This window comes from Spinacia oleracea, chromosome 1 (genome assembly GCF_020520425.1).
Source record: "Spinacia oleracea cultivar Varoflay chromosome 1, BTI_SOV_V1, whole genome shotgun sequence".
NCBI classification, from domain to species: Eukaryota; Viridiplantae; Streptophyta; class Magnoliopsida; order Caryophyllales; family Amaranthaceae; genus Spinacia; species Spinacia oleracea.
In genome coordinates this window covers 127314928-127332469 of record NC_079487.1, presented here as the reverse complement: position 1 = coordinate 127332469, position 17542 = coordinate 127314928, and the positions used below count along the sequence as shown (strand labels likewise).

The 17542-nt window shown below is 34.6% G+C and overlaps 3 protein-coding genes across 3 annotated transcripts; 2 read left to right on the top strand and 1 right to left on the bottom strand.

Moving 5' to 3' along the window:
- Positions 1-5358: 5358 nt before the first annotated feature.
- LOC110782980 (60S ribosomal protein L34) lies at positions 5359-7896 on the top strand. The gene is made up of 4 exons (XM_021987267.2): positions 5359-5517; positions 5640-5719; positions 7363-7472; positions 7571-7896. The coding sequence occupies exons 1-4, from the start codon at positions 5439-5441 to the stop codon at positions 7662-7664; spliced, it is 363 nt and encodes a 120-aa protein (XP_021842959.1). The 5' UTR covers positions 5359-5438; the 3' UTR covers positions 7665-7896.
- Positions 7897-8036: 140 nt separating this feature from the next.
- LOC110782979 (kunitz trypsin inhibitor 5-like) lies at positions 8037-9180 on the top strand. Its single transcript, XM_021987266.2, has one exon. The coding sequence runs from the start codon at positions 8260-8262 to the stop codon at positions 8920-8922; it is 663 nt and encodes a 220-aa protein (XP_021842958.1). The 5' UTR covers positions 8037-8259; the 3' UTR covers positions 8923-9180.
- An 863-nt stretch (positions 9181-10043) lies between these two features.
- LOC110782863 (trypsin inhibitor BvTI-like) lies at positions 10044-10649 on the bottom strand. The gene has a single exon (XM_021987108.1). The coding sequence runs from the start codon at positions 10647-10649 to the stop codon at positions 10044-10046; it is 606 nt and encodes a 201-aa protein (XP_021842800.1).
- Positions 10650-17542: the final 6893 nt, after the last annotated feature.

Sequence of the window (17542 nt, the reverse complement as noted above, 5' to 3'; positions counted from 1 at the left end):
TTATATGACTAAGTTAATCTAACAACATTTAGAGAGAACAATCAATGATTGTGATAATGTAACATATAATGTCAATATCAAAATAAACAGTTATTAATAACATCTAAAAAATATAGACTCATTTTTTAAAATTATTCTTTTAAATTTTTGTAACATCTAATTCTTCAATGTTGGAACAATATTTCTCTAACTACTACGGAGTACTACGGGGACATACATCATTACATAATTAAAATATAATATGTGCATCGCACAAGTTAAAAAACGAGTTGTGAATAGACAAATATTATTATTTTTTCCTATTATTATTATTGAATATTTATATAACAACGACTTGATAATACGAAGTAGTTGAATACTCGGATCTAACCCCAAAAGAACCACAGATTCTTATTTACAATGGGTGTACAATAAATATTGTACACCGAAGTAAAAGTTGACTTAAAATGCTTTAAAGTTACATTTATATATGTAAAAGTTATCTATTTTTTAATGATAAATTTTTCATTTGAATAAAAAATTATTTCTTCAAAATCACTAATAATGTATAAATTAATCATTTAACCCTTTAAAATGTTTATCTATCAACTTTTTAATTTTATAATATAAAAGTTACAGAAAAATAGGTTAAAGTTACGAAAAACTGCATAAAAGTTATCTTGGTGTACAATAAATTTATTGTACACCTTGTGCGCGCAAGATCTTTTGCAAAAGAACTCTATCTAGATATAATCCTGAACAACAACTCACCATAGGAGGCCCCGAAATAATTAAAAATTAACCCGCTCCAAAAGACTTGATTATCAAAAAAGTAAAATAAAATAAAATTGGAGTTGATTAGGAGAGAAAGACGTAGACTTTGATGGAAGTAAGAGAATCAATTTTTTTATTTTATTTTTTTTAAAGGAAAGATAAACGAAAGTTAGGATAGTAATCTCTCAAAACTATATCCTAACTTATCTAAAGATATATAACAAGAAAATTTACTATCTATGTATGGGTCAATTTCTTGGTGCGTTTGTATGCGATGACCTAAAGCAGCAACATAATCTGCTGCGCGATTGGCTTCCCTATAAATGTGGCGAGAAGAAATACTATCAAAATTATTCAGAAGGTGCTTGATATCATTCATTAATACCTGTATCTTCCACGGGCATTGAGTTTTTCCCTGCAAAATGTTTATGATTAATAAATTATCACCCTCAATGAAAACATGTATATTTTTTTCGATGGCTAAAAGAGGACTATTACGAAGAGTTGTTGCTTCAGCAAGAAGTGGAGAGGAGTTTCCAAGATTGTAGGTTCGACTAACAATATTATCTCCTAGGTGGTCTCTGATTACTACACCAGTTGTTCCAGAGTTGTTACGAACTGACCCATCAAAGTTAATTTTCACAATACCAGGGGTCGGAGGTGTCCAAGCAACTTGCATGGTACGTGGATACTTTGAAAGAGCATTATTATTAACGTTAACATCCAATGAATCAAGATGTGTACGCATATTCCATTCTGTAAACATCTTGAAAGCTCTACTGTATATTTGCACTGATGAGACAGGAGATTGTCTGAAAATGTGAGCATTACGTGTTTTCCAAATACTCCAAATAGAAGTTATGATCTTTTTAGCCGGTAAGGTAACATTGTTACGGAGTTCACGGAAAAGAGTAAGAACAGAAGAAGATCGAAGATTAGTGCCAAGCCATCGAATTGAGGCGTTTGCATCCCAATATTCTCTAACAAACGGACAATGAAAAAATAAATGGTCTTGCGTTTCTCTTTGAGTAGCACATAAAGGGCAACTATTATCAATGTTTATATGTCGATATGATAAATTATCTCGGGTAGGGAGGCCGTTATGCAATAATTGCCAAACAAAAATTTTTAACTTTGGAGCAATATCTAGCTTCCATATCCAAGAAAATTCCCACTTGGTAGGGGAATGCAAATTATGTGCTAGCCATGTAGCAGATTTAACTGTAAAAGCACCATTACTAGAGTTCATCTGGTAAATCACTTACTGGTATAGGAATTCCTTTGATAGTTTGCACAACAGAAGGTGGAAGAATCAAAGAGAGTGCAGGAATATCCCAAGTTCGATCATTTGTGATAAAATGATCAACTGTAAGATCTAGATTTTGGATTACAGAAATATCTAAGTTCAAATGGTGACTAATTGGTAGAAAAACACCAATTATCGAGCCAGAAAAGGACATTAGATCCCGAGTCTATTTTCCATCTGAGACCCTTGAGAAGAAGGGGTCTAATTTGGAGGATTTTTTTTCCATATCCATGAGTCCTTTGCCCGAGGTTTACATTCAAAAAACGTATTATGCTACAAATATTTGGCATGGATAGTAAGAGAATCAATTGCTACTAAGTATGTATTTTCAGGAAAAAACTTCAAATAAAAAAAATAAAAAAAACATAGAAAAGCATGGAGAGGACAAGTGGCGGACAAAATATTATATTATTACTATAGATGGTTAAATTATTATGATGTACTGAGTAATTATAACAAACTAGCTTTTAGGCCCGTTCTTCGCACGAGTTTTTACTCATTTGGAACTTGAAACTATTTTTTGAGGAAGAAACTACGATTTTTCAAACAAATGATAAGTTACATGAAGCACAATTGCACAAGCTGTTATTATAATGCTTAAAATAAAAAAAAAATAACGGCAATCTACCTACGAATGCATATATTTACAAAAAGAATGCCAATTTAAACCAGCAAAAGAATGGTTTCATCTAAGATGGATCAATAATTTGCTGTCTAAAATTGTAGAAAATAGTCTCTCATAACTGAAACCATTTTCCAAAAATTTAAAACAATCTCTCATCACCCCCTTGTTTAACATGGTCCCTTTTCACCTTATAATTCAATCATTTGATAGAATATCTTATTGCTGAATTCTGCACATTGATTTCAATAATAATTATGAACCAACAGTAAAAATATCAACTATCAACTGCTCATATATACATATAAATGAAATTCAACTTAAAATAGAGCGAAAGAGATAGAAAGTCACCAGAAATCTTGAGGCAGCCGACAACGTTCAATTGTGCCTTGATAGTTTGAGATGAGAAATGCAATCCAAGTGAGTATCTGCAAATGAGGTACTTATAAGGGATGTTGAATTTGTAAGGGATGTTATGAGTTAATTGACAAACTCAATTCAGTTACAGTGGAAGGGGGAGGTGGAGGGAGAAGAGGAGAAGATTAGGAATTGAAGAAATCAATTCATTACTTCATTGAATGAAATTCATAGGTTATAGAAGCTGAAAGGGAGAATTGAAGGCCATGTGTCTTCAAAATGTTGTTGCTTACGTGCCCGCCACATGTCTTCAAAATGATGTTGCTTGGTGTCCTTGAAATGAAGATGGTTATGTTTTTTAAATACTAGGTATTGATTGATACTTCGTATTTGGGACTGAACAATTAAGGTCAATCCAGTTCTTTTATGTAAGTTCGAGTCAATTTCTATATCGGATCATACCGGATCAACTCACTTTCTTGTAGTTTTCTATTTCGGTTAGGATCATTAATCATTTTTGAATTTCGGGTCAAAATTATGAATTTGGTCAATCAGTTAGGGTTAAATGGTTATTTTCGCGTTTTACCATGTATAAAATTAGTACCGTAATACAGTTATACGCATGAATCGATTGAAAATTATTAGGTGCACCCAAAAATATTTTTATACCTATGGGTGATCCCTCTCATATTTTCTCATCACATATATATGTATATATGTAAGAAAAAAAAAATATGTTCTAATGATCGATGGAAAAACTGCGTAACCCAGTGCCATTTTTTTTCGGATTTTTCATGAAATGCCCCTGAGGTTTGCGTTAATGCACCAAATACCCCTAAACTTTCCAGAATGCACCAAATACCCTTGAGGTTTTAAAAAATAACACAAAGTACCCTTAATGAGCATTTTCCGTCAATTCATTTAAGTCTCCGTTAACATTAATTTTTAAAATTTTTCTGTTTTTCTTTCTCTTTTCTCTTTCATGTTCCTTTGTTCTTTCTCCTTCTCTTTCCCAAAATCTCAGGGAGTCTGCAAATCAAATTTTTTTTCCTTATTTTTTTTTTCTTTTTTTTTTTTCTTTTCCTTTATTCTGCTTCCTTCCCCTTCTTTCCATGGATCCTTAAATTCGAACAAAAAATTAAAAAAAAATGGGTTTTCTCTCTCCTCCTCCATGGTTGCGAATTAAGGGTTTTTTGGTTGCGAATTTTCTGCTAATTATGAGTGTTTTTTTTGTTGTGAATCATCTGCAAATTAAGGGGTGTTTCTCTTCGATTTTTGTAGATAATATTTCTCAATTTTGGGTGATTTTTTGGGTCGATATTTTGGGTTGATTTTTTGGGTTTGGAAGAAAATAAGAGGAAGAGTTCATTGTGAGCAGCCATGGTAGTCTCCCCCAATCACATTGCAGGCTCCACCACCGTCGTCGCCCGTGTAGGTTGGAGATGGGGTATGTTTTGTTGAAGATTTCGTGAATAATTTTTCCGGGTGCTTATATATAATGGCTGATTTTGTTTGGTTTTGATGGTTGGGTTTTGTGATGATGATGGCGATGGTGAAGAACATGAGAGAGAAATTGGGCGAGAGTGAGAAAGAAAAAGGGGCGGGTTTTGCGAATTGGAGGAGAGACGGTTAATTAGGGATAGGATGGTGATGGTCATTGCTTCCATGGTGGTTTGAGATGAGAAAGAAGATGATGATGATGAAGATGTTGTATCAAAATTACAAAGGTGAAGATGAAGACAAATGAAGAAGCAAGCAAGCAGAATAGCAGATTCACATTTTGGGGTCAATTTTTTTTGTTTTTTTAATAGCTAATTAGATTATTTTAGGGGCTTAATTTTTTTAGATAATAGTTAATTAGTTTTTTAGGGGTTTAATTATTTTAATTAAGTATTAATATTAGGATTAGTAGAGAAAATGGTGAGTAAGGGCAAACAAGTAAATTCATACTAACGGGGACTTAACGGAATTGACGGAAAATGCTCATTAAGGGCATTTTGTGTTATTTTTTAAAACCTCAAGGGTATTTGATGCATTCTGGAAAGTTTAAGGGTATTTGGTGCATTAAGGCAAATCTCAGGGGCATTTCATGAAAAATCCGATTTTTTTTCTCACTTATCCTTGAGAAAAAGAAATGCAAAAGCCATAAACCGCAATCCACAATCCACAATCCAAGCAGCCCATGACTTCAAAGACTACTGTATGTGGTACCAAACCAAACCCAGCAACAAAACCCAAAATCACAAGATCGGGCCGGGTAGAGACATAACAGCCGTCAGATCTAGGGTAAAATAAGAACACTTCCCCCAATCCTTTATATCACGACCTCCAAACCTTCACAAACCCCTTCTTTCGCTTCACCCCCAAAACTAGAGGAGAGAGAAAACTCGCAGAGAGAAAATGGTGCAGAGGCTTACTTACCGTAGAAGGCATAGCTATGCCACTAAATCTAACCAGCATCGCATCGTCAAAACTCCTGGTATTTTCCCATTTCTCTCTCTTTTTATTTTTTTTATTTTTTATTAATGTGATTTCTTTCATTTAGGGTTTTTGATTGGTAATGGTTTTTGGTGTTTGTTTTAATGGCGGCGGGATGAATAGGTGGGAAGCTAGTCTACCAGACTACCAAGAAGAGGGCTAGCGGTCCTAAATGTCCTGTTACTGGCAAGAGAATCCAAGGGGTAACTTTCCTACATTTTACTATTCGTCTTTCCCCAATTCGTTTTGAATAACTTATCGATGTAATTTGTTAAGTTTATGATTTTTTTTTTGAGGGAATTGTTAAGTTTATGATTGTTATTTTAAGTAGAAATTTAGGTTTTTATTGTTATACTAATTATATTAATCATTTCTGGAAATTCAAAACAAGATGCTAAACCACGATTTGATTGTTAATGGTACCATTGTTTAATGATCCAGTAAACTGTGTTCATCTTTGTTTATTTATTGAGGATGGTTAAATTATCACGTTCATTCTCGTTGTTGTGAAATGTGCTCTGATTGAGATGAGTTTTCGCTTCATGGCTGATTTTGGGATTTAAGTTTTAAGACACATAATTAAACAATGTAATTGTAATGTCAATCTTTATAATGTGTTAACGAAAGTTGAAGGTGTTTAGCTTTCAAAAGCTGCCCAATGATGGAAAATCATAATTATTGAGTGGTTGCATATGGTGTTTTGTCATTAGGCTTTTCTCACCACCACCTTTCCCCTTTTATCTTTCCATCTATATCACATTTCACATTCTCATCATTCATACAATCATTTTACACTACATTACTACTTATACTACATGGTGGTGGAAAAGGCCTCTTGACTGAATCCGTATGCTCATAGCCACAGATGATACGTTAAAAGCTATGAGATCTGAGGGCATTAAATTCCTTGTATCAAAAATGGGATTTTGTTAAAAGTTCTATTAATGCATTTCTGATTTTCTCGTATGCCTGTTCATTGTTAAAGTTTAACTACTGCATTAAATCCATGAAGAATATTGTTGTGGTTGTGTGATTTTGATTCGAACAGTCTGCATTATAGTTGATCCAATTTTTTTAAAATATTTTGTGTGTACAATGTGTATTTTGGCAATATTTTTTTCTCCTGTGAGCTCATATTATGTGTATAACACTACTGTTGATGCTAGTTTTCAACTTTAATGTCTTCTCCTATGACATTGTTAGTTTTCAACTTGAATGTCATCTCTGGAATTACTGGTGGGATTTTATCTCTGCATTTGTTACTCAAGCACCGCCCAATGATGGAAATCTATATACTTAGAGCAGTTGCATATGGTTGCCTTTCACAATTAGTCTTTACGGGCCACCATCTTCACTCTATCTATCTATCTATCTATCTATACATCTCTCTCTCTCTCAACTTATTCCACTCTTTCATCCATCTATTATGATGGTGGTTTAGTAAATGCCTTTTGTGATTGCCCTGTGCCTGAACTGCACATGATTTATTAAAGCTATGAGATCTGAGGGCTTCTGACCAGTAGTGCAATGGAAGATTGTTTGTTTTGTACCTTGTGGATTTAGTTAGATGTCTTTTTTTTAATAAATTTGCTTTCCTTTCACATTTTTTAATCTAGTTTTGAACTGTTATGTTAAGTGTTGTTCTTTGATTCAGCAAGCTCAAGGATATATGCCTCTTGAAAGATTCTTCATAGATTTGTTTCCAATTTATGGTTATCATAAAAATTCTCTGTTCAGTGGCCATTGCACTAGTGAATTATTGTCATTGTCGGACGATTTCTGAATGAATATTCTGTTTGTCCTTGTTACTGTATTCACTCTTCAACATTTTCGAATTTATTTGCAGATTCCTCACTTGAGACCCACCGAATACAAGAGGTCAAGGTTGCCTAGGAACAGAAGGACTGTGAACCGTCCTTATGGTGGAGTTCTGTCCGGTAGTGCTGTTAGAGAGCGGTATGCTTCTCCTTGTCCTTTATCTTTCAAAATATTCCTTGTTTGTGTGGGTAGTGTGTGGTGATTGAATGATTGAATATTTGTTGAAAATATTGCAGGATCATAAGAGCATTCCTCATTGAAGAGCAAAAGATTGTGAAGAAGGTTTTGAAGATCCAAAAAGCCAAGGAAAAGGTGGCTGGAAAGAGTTGAAAATAGACGCCATTTATTTGAATGGTAAATTTTGGTGCTTCAGTGAAGCAAATCTTGGGAATGTGAGGTGTCTTGAGAATTGGATTTGTATCTTACAGTTGGATAATTTGAGCGTAGTTTCTAATAGAACTTTGTCGACAACTCTAGTTTTCTATGTTTGTTCTCTTGATTTTATGTCAAATACATCTAAGATGAATGGTTTGTGCAATATTAGATTATTGTTTCCCTTTTATTCATCTTCTTTAAGCAGGCAAGATGTTTTCATGGTGATATATTTTGGTTCCATTACAGACTGTTGACTTATACAGCGGTGCTATGCTTCCAGCTGAGTGCTAATCTGCTACGAGTGAAAATGGAAAAAGTGACTATTGGCAAAACCTTTATAATTCGCAGTTTATATAGAGTACCAAGACCATTGTCCTGGATAGTGCCGTATTACTCTCTGGATTTGTTAATGTCTTTCTGTACAACTCATACACTACTTTTCATATCTTTAATGCTTCAACTATTAGCTGTCCAATCTTGATTAAATGCAACTTATCTTATCTTCCACCACCTCCCTTGATTAGTCGACTTTTTCATAAAACTAACAAATATGATATCTGGTTTTTCAATCATCTCAGCAACCACCTTCTTTCTTCTCTTTTTTCTACTTCCCTGTGGCAATGCTGGTGCTGCAGGCAATGCTGTCCTTGACACCAATGGCCGCCCACTCCGAGCCAGATCAAGGTATTATATCGTTCCAGTGGCTCACGGCCAAGGTGGTGGTCTAACAATGTTATCCAAAAACACAACCTCGTTTTGTCCTCTGTATGTTGTCCAGGAAATGTACCCTGGCCTTCCTGTATGGTTTCTTCCCAACAACCCCAGACAACGCCTGGTTACTCTCTCCTCTGACCTCAACATCCTCTTCAATGCCATCAGCAACTGCTTGCAATCCGTCGGGTGGCAGTTAACCGTTGATCACACCACAGGGAGGAAGTACGTTGCAACTGGGGGAGCCATTGGAAATCCTGGGGAAGAAACAGTGAGTAGTTGGTTTAACATAGAGAAGGTTAGGACTATTGGGAGAAGGGGTAATGAATCTGGTAATCATTATAAGATCGTGTTTTGTCCAAATGTTTGTGAGTTTTGTATGGTGATGTGTGGAGATGTGGGTGTTTTTGTTCAAGAAGATGGAACTAGGTTGCTGGCTCTTACTGATCGTCCTCTTCATGTCATGTTCAAGAAAGCAAAGGGTCGTTCATTATCGTCGTGAGTTGATTCTTTTTTGTTTTCAGTTTTTTTAGAAAAATAAAAGCAAGATTGTTGGTTCGTCCTGGCGGATTCGTCATACTCCGTAGATCCTTTAGCTAAAGCGGAATAGGATGAAATTAAGTGGCTTCGCTAATGGCAACTACTCCGAATGTCGCTAGGAAACTACCCTGAATATAGCTACGATACGTCCGTATATCAAAATATATGTTTGAGATATTATAAGGTATCTTTAGACATCAAAATATTTGATTTAAACATATTTTATAATGTCTTGAACATATTTTCTTTGATATATTGCCATATCTTAATAATTTTGTTTACTGGACATTCAGGAAAAACATCAAAATTTACTTCTTAATTTAATATTTTTGCTTAGTGGTCTGAAGATTTTGTATTACGAGCATGTAAATTTGTAACTTAAACAATACAATTACTCCGTAGGTAAGAAAAAATCATCATCGATTTCCCTATTCATACTGTCACATGTTTAAATATTGTAAAGGTCATTGAGTTATCGGGAAAGTATAAATGATGAAGGTGAAATTCGATCCGATCCGATCCGATCCTCTATAATTTTTAGTTAACCGGGCTGGCTAATTGACATCCACTATCTAAAAAATTAACCGAGCTGGCTAATTGACATCCACTATCTTTCGTTTAGATTGAGTTTACGAACTCTGCTCATAAATCATAATGTATTACCTGCATTATTAGTTGCCTCACATATATGGTCAATTATCTCATCTCCGCCTTACATAATGATTTTTTTGCAATTGAAACCCACAAAAGCCCTCATCGTGGCTTCCACGTTTTCTCCTCTTTAATTGTTTCTTTATTACTCGTATGACTGTATGAGGCAAAACAATATGACAAAAAAAATATTATTACTTAATTGTTTGTTTTCGTCACGTAGACAAGTCTATCGGATCATTAATGTCTAAGTTCATTTTGTAAAGAAAATGAGATAATGTTACATTTAATATGAGACAGATGACATAATAATAGTTTTCCTTATTGAAATAAACTATTGAAATTACAGCCATCATACATTCATTGTTCATACCCATTATTACCGATTTACCGACATAATTTCAGAAAACTAGCAGTGGAAGTTAACAAGAATTACATCTCAGACATTCCAGTATTAGCGTTCTTAAACTGGAGCAAAAGTGGCTTCTCATTATTAATACCCAATAATCCACTCCTCCGAAGAAAACCTACATCACCACAGTTTTTATCATCTTCCCCGTTTAGTGGACAATAGTTTATCTTATAAACATTGTCCATTTCACCATTGCCAGCCTGCTCAATGCTGAAGAAATAACTGAAAACCGACGGACCACCACCACCGGCAACCACATACGGCTTCCCGGTAGACAAGTCAGAGGTCACGCGCCACTCAAGCGAGTCCGTGCAGCTCGTAACATTAGCTTGGAATATGATTTTAACCTTGGCAGAAACTGGAATAAAAAGTGATCTAAAAGGGGAAAAGATGGTTACAGGTGTACCTGGAGAGTTGGATTTCCGGGTTATATAGAGTGGGCATGATGGGCTCCCGGATCTTTGTTTAAGACTGAGGCCATTACTACTTCCTTTTGGGATTATGTAATATGATCCACCGCTGTTGCGTACTATCTCACCGTCGCTGTCGAGAACAGCGGCGTTGAGTGAAGGAAGAGCAGAAAGAAACACAAGGAAAGTGATTGCTATGGGGAAGATGGGATTCATTTTTGGTGTTGTTTGACTTGGAGATTGGTGAAAGAGTTGAGAGAGGAGAGATGGTTTTATAGAAACTTTATAATTTGTCAAAACTACTACTGATTTCGTTTTATAATGAAGGTTATTAATATAAAAATGGAAAAATGGTAAATTATTCGGTGAATGTAATTAAATATGGATAAGGTAAGTGAGGGAGTGTGAATGTAAGAAAAAATGAAAATTAAATAAGAGAAAGTGAGTTAAAAATGATAAGTGTTATGGGGTAAGAGGAGTAAGATAATAAAGGTTTATGTCCAAAAATAAAATAAGAAGAAAATTATGAAACGGACTAAAACGAAAAGCGTAAAGCACTATCTCCGTTTCAAAATAATATTTATACTTTCCATTTTAGTCCATTTCATATTGTTCTTGTATTTTAATCTATATTTCAAATTGAAATTTGTTATATTACTCTTATTATCCACAGTTCTCCATATCTATCACTTTCTACTCATTTTCTCTTATTTATTCTTATTTTTTCATATCAACCTTTCTACACTTCGGAAATATATTTACTCACTTTTTTGTGTGTTAATGTTTATACAAATTAATATTAAATGTAAAGAACATTATGTAATAGAGGTAATATTTTTAACAACTTTTTTTTAGGTAACCGATTGCGTACTTAGTTTTTATTATTTAGTAAACTTGATTCTCCCACTCCTCCGTCTCATTAGAGCAAGGATCATGTTAAAATTGATCATTTTGAAAGGAAAATTTGAATTACTAGCGATGGCTAATTTGATCTGAGTCCAGCACATGTATTAGATAAGAACATGGTCGTTGAGACGTGGCCTTTGCTTGTACTCCATATCAGTCAAGATCTCAACATATCAAGTATTTTATTGCAAATTGGCTTTTAATAAATTAAACTTGTTCACAGTATGCAAGAAACACGAGATAATTTAAATCAATTACAATATACATAGTACGGAGTATTAATCACTACAAGAATTGAAAATACCACCGACATGTTAAATATCACGTTCGATCTCCATTCTTCTCGATCTGTTTGTAATTTATATTAGACCTATAGATCATTCACACCAATAAATACTGATAGAGTCATTCATTCCATAATTGTAACTTGGTTTTTTCTTATAAAAAAAAGATAAAAATAAATTATAATTTAGTTTCTAATTTTTACATTTATCAATGTCTATTTTACATTATTTGTCGATGTAGATTAATTCCAATGAAATGAAAATGGCAAAAGTCTATGTTTGCCTTCAAACATTTTTGATTGATCTTACTTACAACACTGAACGTGAATACATCGTCAATGACATAGATCATTCAAAGGAATTGAATATGCTACTCGTAAGAAGGAATACATGTGCGTTCCTCTTCCCTAAGCCATTGATCCGTCTTGATATGATTAATTAGTGATTATTAAGAACGTACAAATCGTGGGACGTTTGCTACGTGGCCGTAAAGATCTTATCCTAGAACAGTTAATGCTGAATTCTTTAACAATGTTTTTCCCGGTATCATAATTTGGATTATACACCTGGGTGTATAGTGCTCGTTGTACACCCTAATCGATAAATAATTATTGAACAATTAATGAACATGTAAGTGGATATTTGAATTATATGTTATTTGAAATTGAGCTATATGTTCATTTACAATATGTTTTTTTGGTATGAATAATATGTTTTTTTTATATTTGAACTACTCCGTAGATGTTCATTTAAAAACATGGTAATACCCGGCTGCATAAACCACATTTTGGATTATTTATACGCTCAATAAATACTAATAAACTAATACCCCGTATGATGTAGTTTAGAGTAACCAAAGGTCCAAAGGTTCGAACTCTCTTGATCAAGCTTCGGTTGTGCTTAGCGTTTATAATTACTAATGGTCTAACTTCACTTTATTCAACAAATATTTGGGGTTGAGTTGTTCATACATATTATCACGAGATGTGTGAACGATATACGAGTAATTAAACGAGGTTTAGGAAAAAAGATTCTTTTTAGCTAGCAGTGACACTAGCGTTACATAATTTTGGCCCTAATGTGTATTTTTAAAATATCAATTTGTTTTATAATTTTCACCGTTATATAATTTGATATATTAATAGTACAAAATACGTTGTATATGTTATAGTCTAAAAATAAAAGTGACTAGAATATTGTGAAGCGAAAGAACTATTAATATGCGTTTATTTGAATGTATAGGGCAATAATCACGATGTCTTATCGACAAAAAATTGGTAATATTTTTCATTTATTTTATATTGGGGTTCAGACGAGTGTCCCTTCTTGATACAAGTGTGTTTGATCTCATAAAGAAGAAAACACAAGTGTGTTTTGTGTCATAGGGAGCTGTTGACCCTATCTGAATGTAAATATTAATGATGAAGTTGATAATTCCTTCATTGATACATAGTATTTCGGATTCTACTTTTGTTTTATATATTTTGTTCATACCGTTTGTGTTACTTAATTAGGTTTGTGGATGGGGGAGTCAAGGAGGAAACAAAAGTATATAAATATAACACAAATTTTGTTTCGGTATCAGAATCTTGTGATGTGGTCGGATCTTCGATCAAATCTTGAAAGCGAAGGTGAGTTCCTGTAAAGTGAACCCCGAAACGCGTGAGGTTCTCCGAATCGGAGCGTCAAACGCCCAATATTAGTGCCTGATATAATATAGAGAGAAAGTAGAGAGTAAAGTGTGAGAGTGGAGGAATATCCCTGACCGATTGACCGCTTTACCTTAACCCTTAAAGGGGTATGTAGAATATTAGATCATGGGTCCATGAATGGATCTCATGGATTTGGCCTTGGGCCTTTTGTAGGTTGAGCTCATCTCTTTAAGAATATGTTTATAGAATTAAGTAGGGCCAGGGAGTATCCCGTACAAATTTAGAGCAACTCCAATGGTTGGAAAATAGACCTGCTCACGAATAAAAAGAATATATGAGCAGGTAGCCCACCGTTGTTGCAATAATGACATCAGCAGCTATTAAAACATTGTAGCTATTTTGGGCAGGTAGCTCAAAAAATAAAAGGGGAAATATATGAATTAAATATTATAGGAGCTACAAGAGATTGTAGCCCACCAATGTGAAAGTTTATAGCTTAAATTAATTGCAGCTAGAAATATGATGTGGCTAATTTAGCTACATCACCTTGTAGCCCACCATTGGAGTTGCTCTTATGGTTTCTAAGTCCAACTGCCAGTCTTTGGAGGCTGATAAGACCTTGTTATAGTCTAATGAGAGGATGATTTTACAATGGCTACATTAATTTGGTAGCCAATATAAACTTTTAATCTCGACCTTATATTTAGATGTATTAAATCTATACCGCTTATTTTTTATTGACTTGACTTTTAATTTATTTATTTTTTAAAATGCGTTTTAAGAAAAAAGTGAAGAAAGTGATAAAAAAAAATTGATTATAAAAAAATATATTCTTTCGTTTTCTCCTCTTCTCTAAAACTCCATGGTTATCAACTTATCTTCAACCTATGCATTTTTTATTTTACAAGTATTAACCTATGCGTGGGCATTTTTCTGAATGATGTATACCAGGTATTGTTTAACAAAATCTTACTCTACTGAAACTGAGTTTGCTTAAAAAAAAACACCATTAGAACTAAAACAACCACAGCTATATAAATCACCAAAATTAATTTCAACATTTAGTTAGGAAAAGTAATTTTAATTAGAACCGGGTATGTTTTAATTTATATCATAAAACTAATGTATTTGATTATTATTTTGTGGGTTTGGATGGTTAAAAATCCAGATAACATAAATGCGCTTTGTTTTTACAGAGTATGTAAATGAATTTTTTGAAGCAGTTTTATTTCCTCGTGATGCAAACTGATTTTTTTGTTTAAATTTTTTATTTATTTTTATTTTTCTTTACTTTTTTTTCTTGAAAGATTGTGATTAAACAAATAAACGGATAAGATTTAGTCTTTAAAATCGAACGGTTGAGATTCAGTAAGATTATAGTGGCTACCATTTTATTACCGTTAAATTCTACTTGCATGTAAAATGGTGGAGTATCTCCAAATTCATTAATTATTCACGCATATTTAATTTGATCACCGGATGATATATTTTAGGATGATTTTACAATGGCTACACTAATTTTGTAGCTATTATAATATTTAAATCTAAACCGTCTTCTTAGTATTAAACTACACCAACCATTTTATTGACTTAGAATTTATTTTCAAAGAAAATACATAATTTTCCTTAGCCTTTCCTTTATCTAATTCTCTGATGCAGGAACTTCTGCATGCGCAAGATCGTCCATTGAATGCCTGCTCAATCTCTATTTAATTTTTGTGGAAAAGGAGGCCTATATATGTCAGGTTTTAAGTAGAACAATGATCGTGGCCAATTGATTAATTAGCGCAGGAGAAAATCTATTAAAGATGTTTTTCATTTATGTAACTTCATGTCTTCAATTACATTGAATCTCTTAGTTCTATACTTCTATATGTGTTACGATATATAATTAGAATGCTAGAGGGATTCTAATACATAGAATTGTTATTCTGTTAGACTTAGGCCTAGTATTATAATTTGCGTAGGAATTGGTCTCATATGTATTATAAATACATTGTTTATCAATGATAAGAACTACACCTTCGAATAATATTTGACATGGTATCAAGAGCTTAGGTTACGATAACCAAGTTTTTTTTTCTTCCGCATTAATACAAAACATACTAAACGTGAGATAGCCAGCCATCATGAGCGACGACGAGGAACCTATTAAGCCTTCGAAGGAGGTGAAATCTTCGAAGGAGGAAATCCTTGCCAAGGCATATTATCTAGGTTCGAGTGAAAGCCCGGGCAATATCATCACCCCCATTAAACTGAGAGGTGCAAAGAATTACGAAGAGTGGTCGACGTCCGTGCGTCGGGCATTGATTTCAAAACGAAAGTTTGGATTTGTTGACGGAACGATCTTAGAGCCAACAGATGATCCAGAACGACTTGCGGATTGGATCGCGGTACATTCTATGTTGGTTTCTTGGATAAAACACACCTTGGAAGAGTCATTGCGAACAACTGTGGGAGACTACGATGATGCAGGGGTTTTGTGGATGCATCTAAAGAAGCGATTTTGTGTCGTCAGTGGTACGAGAGTCTGTCAATTAAAGATGAAACTTGCAGATTGTAAACAAACACACGACGAGAGCATCTCCGAATACTATGGCAGACTATCAATGTTATGGAACGAGTTAGTCTCGTTTGCAAGGGTGCCGAAGTGCTCCTGTGGTGCGTGCAGATGCAATATTGCCGGACAGATAGCAGATATAAGAGAAGAGGATTACTTACATCACTTTCTTATTGGTCTTGACAAACCGTATGAGGCTATCCGTGCTCAATTACTTGCCCAGACCCCTTTACCAAACATCGACGAGGCTTACAACAGCGTCACAAATACGGAGCGTCTCCGCAAAGAGGAAGGTACAGGTGCTGTCATGGCCTTTAAGGTTGATTCGCGTGGTAAAACGCGGTTTGATGATAATGTGGACAACAGATTTTGTAATCATTGTAATCGTGCGGGTCATGATGACGATTCGTGCTATCAATTACATGGTTTTCCAGAATGGTGGGATCACAACCGCCGCGGTGGTCGGAGCTCAGGGCGGTCTGGCAGTCGGGGTGGCCGCGCTGGACGTGGTGGTAGAGGTTCTGGCGGCAGCAACAAGGAGATAAGCGCAGGCGCAGGAACTGCTGTTCGAGCAAACAAAGTGACAAATCCAGGTCACTCTGGAAACCCAGGTGCAGCAACAAAAGCTGGAATTACAGAGGGTTTAGTAGGGGTCACAGACCAACAGGTTCAGCAAATACTGGATATTCTAACCTCGAAAACAAAATTAAAGGGTAAGAAAAATTGTGAATGGATAGTAGATACGGGAGCGTCAAATCATGTTACATATGATCTTTCGCTATTAAAGAACGTCCAGACCATACCGAATTTCCCTATTGGACTTCCTGATGGACAATATACGAATACTAATCAAGCGGGTTCGGTTGAATTAGAAGGAGGACTTATGCTTCATAATGTGTTATTTGTGCCTAGATTAAATTGCAATTTAATTTCTGTTATGCAGTTAAATGAGGAATCAAATTGTTCTGCTCAATTTACTAACAAATTATGTGTTATACAGGACCGGTCGACGAGGAAGGTGATTGGCCTGGGTGAACGAGCAGATGGACTATTTCTTTTCCGTGGAATTCCGTTAGTTGAGGTACGGGCAGTTGGGGCAGAGTGTGTAGTCGAGCTGTGGCATCAACGAATGGGGCATCCGTCGGAAAGGATTACGAAGCTTCTTCCTCCGGTTCAAAGTATGGCTAGAACTAATAATAAAGTATGTGATGTGTGTCCTCGTGCAAAACATACTCGTAGTAGCTTTCCTGTTAGTTATAATAAAGCTAGTAGAATGTTTGAATTAGTTCACTTAGATTTGTGGGGTCCCTATAAGACACGTTCGTCGTGTGGGGCTAAATATTTTTTGACTGTTGTGGATGATTTTTCTAGAGCAGTTTGGATTTACTTAATTCGTGATAAAACTGAAGTTGAAGAAATGTTTATGAGTTTCGTTGAAATGAGTAAGCGTCAATTTAATCAACATATTAAAGTAATACGAAGTGACAATGGAACGGAATTTAATAGTCTGCAACGTTATTTTTTTAAGAATGGTATTTTGTTCGAATCTTCATGTGTTGGAACTCCGCAACAAAATGGTAGGGTAGAACGGAAACATCAACATCTTTTAAATGTAGCTCGTGCCTTACGATTTCAAGCAAAACTACCTAAGAAATTTTGGGGGGAGTGTATTTTGTCGGCATGTTATTTGATTAATAGGACGCCTAC

What these genes read in the sequence shown, in the direction of transcription:
- LOC110782863 (XM_021987108.1), bottom strand. Translation starts at nt 10,649, where the DNA reads ATGAATCCCATCTTCCCCATAGCAATCACTTTCCTTGTGTTTCTTTCT.
- LOC110782980 (XM_021987267.2), top strand. Translation starts at nt 5,439, where the DNA reads ATGGTGCAGAGGCTTACTTACCGTAGAAGGCATAGCTATGCCACTAAA. An exon ending in TCGCATCGTCAAAACTCCTG is followed by an intron (nt 5,518 to 5,639) that starts GTATTTTCCCAT and finishes CGGGATGAATAG; the next exon opens with GTGGGAAGCTAGTCTACCAG. An exon ending in CTGGCAAGAGAATCCAAGGG is followed by an intron (nt 5,720 to 7,362) that starts GTAACTTTCCTA and finishes ATTTATTTGCAG; the next exon opens with ATTCCTCACTTGAGACCCAC.
- LOC110782979 (XM_021987266.2), top strand. Translation starts at nt 8,260, where the DNA reads ATGATATCTGGTTTTTCAATCATCTCAGCAACCACCTTCTTTCTTCTC.